This window comes from Oreochromis aureus, linkage group 8 (genome assembly GCF_013358895.1).
Source record: "Oreochromis aureus strain Israel breed Guangdong linkage group 8, ZZ_aureus, whole genome shotgun sequence".
NCBI classification, from domain to species: Eukaryota; Metazoa; Chordata; class Actinopteri; order Cichliformes; family Cichlidae; genus Oreochromis; species Oreochromis aureus.
Genome location: NC_052949.1, coordinates 9,765,180 through 9,777,013, shown reverse-complemented (window position 1 = coordinate 9,777,013; position 11,834 = coordinate 9,765,180). Strand labels below are relative to the sequence as shown.

Genomic DNA, 11,834 nt, shown 5'->3' with positions numbered 1-11,834 from the left:
TTCTACTTTTTCTGCATAATCTATCATACAAAATGTAATCAAATGGAAAAGTCTCTTTTTAAAACTTGTTTTATTTGTTTTAATCTTTTAACTTTTGCATCAAGCAAAAATTAAATTATATGCAACATTCTCTGACTGGAAGAAATTTGTTTAACATTTAAACCTATTTTCTGCACATTCCAGCACATAAAATAAAATATTTTTTTGTGTTTACACTCACTCTTTCAAATAGATGAAAGTAAAACACAGCAGAAAATAAATAAAGTCAAAGGCTAGTTGCTCTATTTTCACCTGTAAAGCAGGAGTGGGGTAGGCGGAGTTTTACCCTGGTGCAGGTGTGCCGCAGCGGTCAGTGGAAGAATCCGCGAGTTTCTCTATGAATTTCACATTACAGTCGTAGCGCACTCGGCGCTTGCTTGGAAGTTAAGGGGGTTTTTTCGCTGTAAAAAGAAGTTTTCTTCCCACGCACAACGGACGCTAATGTTTTTGTCACTTTTTATGGAATCAAACCCAAAATAAGGTCAGTACTTCCACGCTTTAAATGCTGCACGCTCATACTCTCTCCCGTACTTGATATATTATCCATGTTGATCTGCAGACAGCTGTTGTCACGAACGTCGCACTCGCTTACGTCACTGTCATGAGACATTCTCGCAAAAAACTCACGGTTTTAGTAACGCAGTAACACAGCGTTCCTACGGGAAAGTAACGGTAATCTAATTACCGTTTTTGCAATGGTAATCCCTTACATTACTCGTTACTTGAAAAAAGTAATCGGATTACAGTAACGCGTTACTGCCCATCTCTGCTCCCAATACTGTAAAATTCCCTGTATACTTTATAATGACTCTAAATGGAGTAATTTTAGTTCTTTAAGCAGCTTTATATTTCCTCCAGCTAAAAGAAATCAGTTTGTCAAGGTGTGTGTGTGTCAGGCAGAGCAGGGCCCAAAAGCAGGTCTCAGAAAACAGGACTTAAAACTCAAAAACAGCTTTATTGTTGAAAACTCATAAAATAAGAAAATATGAGCCAAGTGCAAATTATCTAAGAAGTATCATACAGCAAACCCACAAGGTGAAACACCCAGGTTAAAGGTAAACACAATAAAGAAGAAAGGACAAGGCATACAGACCAGGAAGCTAGGGAGATGAGAAACACCAGGGAACACAGCTGAATAGAATTTGAATAACTAGACAAGAAGAAGCAAAACCGAACATAACACACTTCACTAGCTGGGCCCACGTCCTCATTTTAAGTTTGACAGCAAAGGTGAATGACTTGGACATGAATTGAGCTGTGGTTTGGGGAAAGCCTTGAAGGGGACTGGAGGCAGCTCCTGGCCCTGCCAGATCCCCATGTACTAAAGAAGTTAAAGAATTGAAAGAGGGAGGGAGGGTGGAGCACATAAACGAGAATGAAGCTTGTAGAACTGGGGGAACCTATATAGATGAGAACTAGAAGGAGCTTGTAAAACTAGAGAATATCAAAACAAAACAGGAGGTGACTAACACTGAGACCAGGACTAAAAAAGAGTAACTTGACAGAATTGGGACACAGACAAGACAATGAAAGACACGATAGATGTGGGGGCAAAAATGAGGACACAGAAAGGTTAAAAAAAACACAGAGACAAGACACACAAGTAAGCAGTCACAGGGCAAGAGGCGGGGCAGACCTTGGATAGCTCACCAGTTTATTGCAGAGAGAGACACGAAACCATTGACACTCACATTCACACCTATGGCCAATATACCATCACCAATTAACCTAACCCCACTAAGTGCATGTTTTAATGGACAATCAATGGAAGCTGAATTACCCGGAGAGAACCCACACAGACACAGAGAGAACAGGCAAACTCCACAAAGAAAGCCTCCAGTTATGTGGTGGATGTGAACAAAGGACCTTCTTGCTGTGCTTGCTGACATGGCTCTTGAATATCATCAGTGGTGTAGGTTTTATCCTTACGGGTGGACTCAGTGTTACTTTGGCTTTTCAGTCCCTGATTCTGGCTCCGTTCTTTGATACAGCTTTATTATTTTTCTGTTGTGAAGGTCTTTCCATGTATTCTTCTCCAAATTGTAGTCATGGTTGGCATAGAAAATTACTCTAGTTTTAATGTACTTCTGAACATAGTAGTTGGAGTATTTCATGTACTCATCAGTCATGAATCCATATGCATCCACCTGAGGATACAGAAAGAGAGAGAAAAAAATCCTTACTTCCAAGATATAGTTTGCAGAATACCTTAATACAGTTCCCATCAAGAAAAACAACAGCAACAATGACAATAATAATATGTCATAATATTAATTATTTAAATAATAATTAACAGCTCAATTCCAGAAGACCGATGGTTGCTTCTTGCACATTATTTTTCATATTATAAACGCCTCATACCAACAAGCAGGACATCGGCTTGGAGCATTGATGACTTAAGCTTGATTTTTTTAGTCACAGTTCCTGGGCACAATCATTTAGTTGAGCACAAAAAAACTGTTAAAAAAACCTCCTGCACCAGGATTCTCTGTGCAACAAATGTACAAGAGAATGGCTGAAAAATCAAGGTGTTGCAATGGCCCAGTCAATGTAAAGAAATGCTTGCAAACTTTAATGAACTGAAGCAACACTGCAAAGATGAGTGGGACAAAATTCCTGAACAACAATGTGAGAAACTTTGGTTATTGCTGCTAAAGACGATTCTACAAGGTCCCGAATCATGTTGAATAAATGATTACTTGGTCTAATATGTCATGTGATGTTGTTGTTCATCTGGGTTTATATTTACGTAATTTCAAGATTGCTTTTTTTTTTTTTTTCAAGATTCGCTTGTTTTGTGGTTTGACTGTGTGTTAAATAGCTTCTTTTCATGAAAGAGCTTTCATCAGGCTTTCAGTCTCTGCACTGTGTATATAGGTGTGGAAACCAAGACCTCTCGCACTGAAATGTAAAGGTAATATTAACTCACTGTGTCACAAGTATGCAAAGCCAGGAAGAGAGCGAATGCTCCATTGGTTGGTCTGACTATTGCCCAGAATCTTTTATTCAGATTAGGTGACTTTAGGAACCTGTGGATGAAAAAACAAACAAACAAACAAACAAACAAACAAAAAACCGCTTTAGTGGAACATTAAAAGAAAAACAAAACAAAACAGATTAAAAGAATATATATAAAACCTGAACATTGACTATTTAGCTAGAACAGCTTCATAAAAGGCTGTAAATTATCCAAATATCTAGGGGCCACTAAAAATATTGGGGTGGCACCAAAACAGAATTTCAGTTTTAGTATGCGGTCGTTAAATGTAGGCAAAATGAGAGAGACGTGTCACAGTCTGGGTTGGCAGACTGTGTGGATTTTGATTTGTGGGGACCCAAATGCAGACAAACGAGAAGCGAGACTGAACTTAACAGAAAGCGTGCCTCTATTGCAGCTTGTGACAAACCAATCAAACAAGGAAAGCAACAAGACGAAAGCTAACATGAAACCTAAACTGGGCAGAACTGAATACATGAGACCTGGAAAAGTACTATAAAAATACTGGAAGGGTTAAGAGCCGATCTGAAAATGAAAGAAGGAAAACTTTCACAATAAATACACATGATGGTGACGAGGGAAGTGGAAACACACAGGGAACACAGTTGGGAGGAGTTAATCGAGACAGGAGGAAGCAAAACAGAACACACTAAACACAGGACGCAACACTGTCAAAGTAAAACACTAAGATGCAGACAAGAACACACGGCCTGAGGCCGGGAGGAAGGAACCCAAAGGGGAACAAGAAAGACTGGGGAGACAAACGGAGAAGACACAAAGAGGGAAATACGGAACAATTAAGAAAGACGAGACATGGAGGGGGAGAGAGAGAGAGAGACAAGATGGGCTGGGGAAAACGTATACGAAAGCACATGACAGAGAGAGAAGAGATGGAATAAAACACAAGGAGGGAAACGTAAACAGAAAAAGGAGACGAGGCACATTGACAAGAAAACATGGAAACAGAAATAAAACTAAACATGGAAGCAAAACCAGGACTAAACTCAATACTAAATAATAGAAACCTAAAACATTACAGCACAAAGAACAACCATAAACTCAAAATGATGGGTCAAAAGACCCAGAACCATAAAAAAAACATAAAAAAAAGAGTTATGCCTAGCTAATTTCCTACTATTAAAGTTGATATCAGTGAAAATAGGTACATATGAAAACCAAATAAGATTTTGAAATCCATAATGTATTTCAATTGAATGACTGGAAGTCCCAACCATCACTTTAATGATTCTCACCAGAGCCGAGCAGAAGCTCAGAAGATTCACTCTCCCAGAATGGAGTTAATTTTAAGAGCAAACTTGTTCAGGAAAGACAAACAATTATTAGATGATGGAAGAGTGTGAACTGCTGCCTGTTTCTATGTTGGCCCTGGGATGCACCAGTAACCTGTCCAGGTATGGAACCAGCTTTTCTGCAACCTTATTACATTATTACCAACATAGGTACATTTTAAACCACAAATAGTCGGTATAGTATGCTCATAGGAGTCTGACCTGTTCCTCACGTATCGGAGGAAGTCCTGGTGGAGAACGTAGAATCGGCTCTCATTGTACTGCCCTGAATAGTAGGTCCCTGGCCTGGTGAGGTGAAAACACAAGAGAGAGGAGGGATAATTGATATTATTCATTTTAGTTTTTTTTTAATAAAAGGCAATACAATTGTCCATTAAAGCCTAGAAGAAAAAGTAGATAGCAACTCAAGTTGTTTTAGCTGTTCCCAGAGTGCATTTGTAGAGTACTAGTTCTCCACTCACACCTCTGAGCTGAGAAGGCTACTCTTAAAAGATTGTCTTATGACACTATAAACTAATTATAAAAACTGAGATTTGTCAGAGCAGGAGAAAAAATAACTATTACATAATTACTTATTGATAATCACCATTTCTTGTGGTGTGGGCCACTAAAGCTCTCGTTTCCTTTGAAAAGACCCTCGAGCCATTGGAAATCTCTCATTGCCTCAGGAATCAGCACATATTTTATTCCCTGCCAAGAGAAAAATTATGGAGAGAAATAATCTTTAGTTTGTGGACAGCATAAAAAATATCACAGTGTTGTCTTCTAAGTTTTACTACCTCATCATGAGGTGCAGATTTGTATCCATACTTCCCAAAAATATAAGGTGATGCAGTGATGGAGTGCTGTGTATGAACGTACACTGATGTTCTATTTCCTACATCTTCCTCATAACCTTTGGTAACGGCACCGTTCATCCTGCCAAACAGACAAAATACAGAAAGTTGATCTTTGCTTCAGTTTACATTGATTTAATTGTAATGTTCAAAATCAGTCTCTAGTTAAAGCAACAGCATTCAAGTTGAAGGCAGTGTGATATACCTTTCATCTTATTATGCTTTTCCTTAGTGTCTGTCATATAGCAGCCTTTGTGCAAGGATTTGCTAAATGCATTCCTATAAGGTCCAATAGAATTTTTCTGGAAGTTTATTTGTATCACTGAAAAACCGGTACATTTTCAAAACAAAAAAAAACAAAACAAATTTGTGTAACTCAACAGCATGGGTAAGCATATGTCTAAAACATTTATTGTTATTTCAAGATTTAAACTGATAAATATTTAGTGATTCAGATTCCATAATTGATATCACTTATTGATTTGATTCCTTATCAATTCTCTTATCGATTGTCATTGGGTTCTCATTGGCTCCTCTTTGAGATGGGCCACCATCACTAAGCATAAACATATTGCTGTTGTTTGTGCATGTTGGAGGTATTTCCTGTTTTTGTTGCGTGTCGGTGTCATTATTCAAAAAAGTTAGAATTACATATATTACACAGAGCACTTTTTTTTGGTATGTCCTGTCCGGCACTGTTGCAATAAGAATTATTTTCTAAAGGCCTAGAAAAATTCCCAACAGTTAATTGTCATATTTTATTCAACCTTTATTATTATTATTATGTATTTTATTTTATTAGTTATTTATTACTATATATTTTTTTCATTTTGAGTTATTTCAATCAAAATGGACAGGAAAGAGAATAAAAGAGAGGTTGGGAAGAGAGTTAAGAGTTGGAGAAAGGAGGACAAGGATAGACAGAGAAAAGACACTGAAAATCTGCTTATCTAACCTTAATGTCATGTTAGTAAATCAAAATTTGCCTACTTAACTGAAAACTTTAAGATAATAATACATTTGGCATAGATGGAATTTTTTTTTTCCACTTCTCAGTTGTGGAAACAAGCTTCCATCATTGTTAAACTCTTGGCTCAGTTTTTTGAGTTGTGGTTCTAGACTTGTTATTTGTTGCTTTGAAAGTAATTGATAACATATGCTGTAGCTCATGTGTATGTTGTTTTCTAGTGTCCTGGAGTCTGAAATCTATCGTCCTTTTTATGCTTGCTCCCCTTCGTGTCCAGTTTGTCTCTGTCTCGTGGTTAGTCAGTTTATGAAAGTCCTTTATTACCGTTTTTGCTTTTATTTTTTCCCCACTGTTTTACAAGCATTAAAGAAGCTGTGGTTTTAAGTTTACATCTGCCTGTCAAGTCCTGCATTCTGAGTTCACTTGCTGTCTGCCACAGGCCCTCCTTTTGGTGACAGATGTTACTAGGAGCTCATATCTCCAGAGTATAAAAACAAACGCTTTACCGAGCTGCTGTTCAAACCCTTATTATAGCGACCAGAAAAAAAGTTGCTGTAAAGATAGGAGGGCTACAGGCCTCAGAGTCACAGTAGGCTGCTTCTCCCATCACCAGCTGTGCACTGTAAAATCTAATATTGTGTTTAATTAAAAATATTAAGTAGGCTGAACTCAATTTTTATCAATTTGTTATTAGAACTCGATTTAAATAAGTTACCAATACTTTTTATGCAAAAACGCTCATCAACTCAATTTATTTGAGTTGTCTTAACTTAGAAAAACTAAGTAAGCTGAAAGTTTTGCTTCTCAGTGCGGAAGGATGAAAGATGTGTTTTGAAAATGCCATGTCACTACCGTCCTCCTCCCTAACACGGATCAGTCCGGATGTTCATGGTGCATTTTTTATGGAATATGTTGAGCAAACCTGGAGAAGCGTCAGCTCAAGATATTATTGTTGTCATTGCTGTGGATCTTTACCTGATACACTGACTTGGTGAGTAAATGTTTACTCTTATTCAAACTGATTTTGTGGCTTCTCTTAGTTTAGCACCAGGTTTATAATCTTGCTAGCTAGTTAGTGTTAGCCTAGCGTTGCTGCTGCCGCTGGGCTCATGTTACTTAAAAGTGAACACCACAGCCTTAAAAACCTTATATAAAAATATGTCTGTGAAATTTTCTGTTGATTGTTTGAAATAAAATAGTGAGATAAGAGCCCAGACAAAATTGTTCAGGAGGTGCAGCCGTTAGGGGTGGGGTAGGGTATTTTCAATCCATAGCCATAACTAACTAACTATATATATCATGTTTAACCTGAGTAGCAAAAGACCGCAGGGGGTTGAAAACGATATGCCGGGAGTTAGCTGTGCTCATCGGCTCTATCGAGCCTCGACCTCCCGGTCAGCTATCGCGCTGGTGGATAACAGAGCTCTCCGAAAACGTGGAAGCACTTTTGCAAAGATGTGATATTTTGATAAATTAAGTAGATATTTGAGCATTACATAGCTACATTCTCGCCTGAAAATATCTTAAAAGGTTATTTAGTGACCCAGAAAGGGTAGTCTGGGGAAAAGGAGGATCGCAGTTGTCGGCCGTGGTTGTCGGAGCCTGTGCATACTTGTAAGCTCGGCAATGGCGGTGGAGCGCGGCTAAAAAACTTTTAAATATTACTTTTTCTGGGTCACAAAATAAACTTTTAAGATATTTTCAGGCGAGAATGTAGCTGTGTAAAGTTCAAATATCTGCTTGACTTATCAAGACATCACATATTTGCAAAAATGCTCCGACGTTTTCGGAGACGTCTATTTTTTTTCATGCTTTGTGGCAGCTTTTGAACATTTGTGGCATCTATTAATGTCAAATCTAGGCTTTCTTTAACAACATAAGCAAAGTGCTTTTATATTTAACCGACTTTTCTGTTTTATTACATTTTACATAATAATAATAATAATTATAACAATAGTATTTATTTTGTTAAAAAATGTGTTTAAAAACAAGTTTTATTGTGAAAGCTATAATCCAGATTAGCGGCCTGTTAAATGGTTAAAGTCTAGGTTGGCTTTATACTTGAGAATAAAGTAATATAGCTTGTCCTTCTAAAGAATTAAGTTAAATTCCACAGTTGAATCATAAGAAACATTATGTTACATATAAACCCTGCCATATGTTAGATCTGGTCATTTTGCTTATTAGATACTTTATATATTGGAAGTTAACTTTTAACAAGCATGTAATGATTATATTTAAATTAGGTGGTCTGTTTTTTTAAACACATCTCTTCAGGCCTAAACTGACAGTGCCAATACCACACATTCAGACACAGTAGTAGATGGTGTTTTTAATACTATATGCGTTAGTCTAATTTGGTTGTATGGGGTCTACATTGACCTTCTGTGTTGTAAGTTACAATGATTTCACAGCCATTAAGGATCAAATCAGCTTCTAAAAAATTTTCTGTTTTTTCTCCCTCTGCTTGCTTCTTACGGTCTTTGAGGCTCGGGACCAGCACTCCTGCTGTTAGAAAGACATCACTGTCAGTAACATTTATATTAATCAAGCTGAACTTTAATTATACTTTAGATCAGCGTGTTTTACTTATTGTTTTATTTGTGCTTTGGTTTGGGGAAGTTGTTTCTTTACTGATCTTTTCCTGTCTTCTGTTATTTGACTTGAGATATGACTGCACTATGCTGTTGCTGGTGACTCCAGTTAATTCTACAAGACATGCTGTGTAAGTAAACAAACAACAACAGTTTGGTCTGCATTTCTTGAAAGATCACATCCCCCAAACTTAGTTTAGAGGGTCTACAGTGTATATAGTGAAGTCTACAAGTTTTCTAACAGCAAAATTTGTTTTGTGCCCAAATCATTTTGCACATCATTAGAATGAAAGTTATTGGCCATGTTTGCATAGCCCTTTTTAAAATGATGCTTTCATGACATTATTGTATGTTGGGTGGTGGTCAGGGCTATCCAGACTGGACAAGTGGGACATTGAATGTCACCTGTCCGGTGGGGTGGGAGCCTGAGATTGTCTTAATTGGAGTCTGTTCTATACCAAATGCTGAAAAAAATGTTTTAAGAAAGCAATTAAGTTCATGTTCCAAAAAATATGATTGTTTGCTTGCAGGACACCAGGAGAGATGAGTCCTCCGTCACAGATGGTGTGGTCAGTGAAGATAGTCGCCTGCAGGTTCAAGCTCATTGCATCTCCAGCCCACATCCACTGCCACTGTACTTAAGGGAAGTTAAAGACTTTCTTCTGCACTTACATTTGGATCACCTCGATCCATGACAGTCATTCAGGCAGTAATGCCTGGACTGGTAACAAGCCATCCTTAAAATATTACAACATTCCAGCTCCTGTTTTGGAATGAAAAACAAATGTGTTGTTTAAATTAGAGACTGCACTTGTGACAGAACAATAAATATATTTTATTTTGATTATATAAGTAATGTAAGTACAAAACAAACTTGTGGTAGGTAGGCCTAAAGTTATTTTCAGAATAATTAAATCTGAGACTTGGTTTCACTGTAAGATTATAACAGTGAGGGCAGTATAATTGTTTGTTGTTCAAGAGAACAGTGTCCAGTATGTTGGCTGTTATACTTTTTTGCATTTGAAAATAAAAGTTTGGCTCATTTTAACATCATTACAAAAAGTGTTGTTAATTATTTTTAATCATATTCAGGTTACCACAAATTGTTTTTTCATTTAGCTGAACTTGAAATGTTTGTCAGTAGGTAAACAATTAGTATTGTACAGTCAGAAATATCAAGTTATTCTTAATACTGCAGACTTGCAATGAATAAGTTGTCCTAACAGTCATCTTAAGTAAGCTTTACTTAGTTTTTTTGAGGCAACGAGTTTGCATATTTTTTTTGAGTTCTGGAAACTACATAGGTTTTTACTCTGTACTCAAAGTGAATAAGTTACCTTAACTTAGTCATCTTAAGTAAACGTTACTCAATTTTTTTGAGGCAACGAGTTTGCATAGTATTTTTGAGTTCTGGGAACTAATGAGGCTGTACAGTGTACTCAAAATGAGTAAGTTGCCCTAAATTAATTATCTTAAGTAAACTTTACTCAATTTTTTGAGTTCTGGGAACTAATTAGATTTTACAGTGTGGAGATGTGAGAATGAGGTGGAGGAAGATGAAATTAACATGGTAGGAAAATAGATGTGTAGCTTTCAATTACTGAATATCCTTCACTGCAACTAAGAAATAACAACAACTGTACCAATCTGATTAAAACCTGTTTCAATATCTATAATCAAACAATATTAAATATATACATAATGAGATATATAGCAAGATCACGCCAGGTTGCCTGGAGCAAAAATGCCAGGGGTGAATTTTTTTTACCGTTCTAACAATTTTTCTTGGTCTTCAACAGGTTCCTATTTAAAGAGAGGAAACTTGTGCCAGAAACTCATTTTTTGATGTCATTATAATATCATTAGTTAAAATCTCTTCTTCAATGCGCTTAGTCATTTTGAAATCAGTTCCATAAATAAAGTGAATATTTAGGAAGATACCTAAACATTACCATGAATATAAGAGTAGAAGAAGTTGAAACAGTAAACAAAGAAAACTGTTGCAACATCTCTCTTGTAAGATGAATCTGTGAACTTCTGTGCTAATGGATCATTGAAATGTTGGTAAAGACCAACACAGTCATACACTTGTGCCATGTTGAAAAAACAAAAAATCAGTTGGTGGACAACAAGCTAAAACTCACACTGAGACCACTATTCATAAGAATGACAATGGTAAGCATAAACTAGGTTTAAGTGATTCCATGGTTAAGCTGGTTCAGGAACACCACACTGTGTCTGAGGGATGGAGCATCAGTCTTCCTAAAGATATTTCATTATTTGGTGTTTTCATTATGTGTTCCAAATCTTAATTCAGATGCTGTTCAGATGAGTTGAGATTAGGCAGTAGCATTTGATTAGGAGCACAATATAATACGCATAAACTCATTCAGTGACTACTCATTCTTTATGGATAGAGGCTTTGGCATCTGGAGAGGACCATTCCTATCAGGATGAAATTTCTCTTCTCTTCTCTTCTCTTCTCTTCTCTTCTCTTCTCTTCTCTTCTCTTCTCTCCTCTCCTCTCCTTCCTGCACTGCATGCTGGGAGTGTGAGTGAATGGGTGTGTGAAGGTGTGTGGTGAGTGCGTGGAGCTGCTGAGTGAGTTTGGGACGTTTGGACTGTTTTTTTCCAGAAAACTTTGGGCTTATGGGTGGTTAAAAGGTAAGGCACGTTTATTTCATTGTGTTGTGTGAAGTGAAGAACTTTAGTTAATTGGCCGGTTTTACCTTGGGTTATGGCGTCCCTCCCCAGTGAGGGTTCGCCTCCCCTGTCTATTAGACATGGGGCCAGGGTGGTGGCACCCCAACAGTACACCGTTGAGCAGGTTCTGCTAGCTGTTGGTGAACAGGTGGGCCATGAGAACATAACTTATGGCTCTCGGATGAACAAGGCTGTGGTTGCTTTTCTCCGTGAGGAGCGCTTGGTTCACCTGTTAGTTGAAAGGGGGATCGTTCTGGATGATTTGTTTGTGGCTGTTTTGCCACTGCTTGTGCCATCTACGCGGGTCACCGTGTCCGGTGTCCCGCCGTTCATCCCGAATGACCTACTTGAAAGAGAACTGACCCGCTTTGGCAAGTTTGCTAGTGG

The 11,834-nt window shown here is 37.5% G+C and overlaps 1 protein-coding gene across 1 annotated transcript in view; it reads right to left on the bottom strand.

The window, feature by feature from the left end:
* Positions 1-1,034: 1,034 nt before the first annotated feature.
* Positions 1,035-11,834, bottom strand: part of LOC120441393 (alpha-N-acetylgalactosaminide alpha-2,6-sialyltransferase 1-like) — a 30,327-nt gene continuing 19,527 nt past the window's right edge. Inside the window, exons 5-9 of the mRNA XM_039616188.1 lie at positions 5,127-5,265; positions 4,934-5,037; positions 4,549-4,632; positions 2,969-3,068; positions 1,035-2,186 (exon numbers count right to left, since the gene is read on the bottom strand). Of these exons, the coding sequence (XP_039472122.1) occupies positions 1,983-2,186; positions 2,969-3,068; positions 4,549-4,632; positions 4,934-5,037; positions 5,127-5,265 (631 nt within the window). The 3' untranslated portion in view covers positions 1,035-1,982. The remainder of the gene's footprint in view (positions 2,187-2,968; positions 3,069-4,548; positions 4,633-4,933; positions 5,038-5,126; positions 5,266-11,834) is intronic.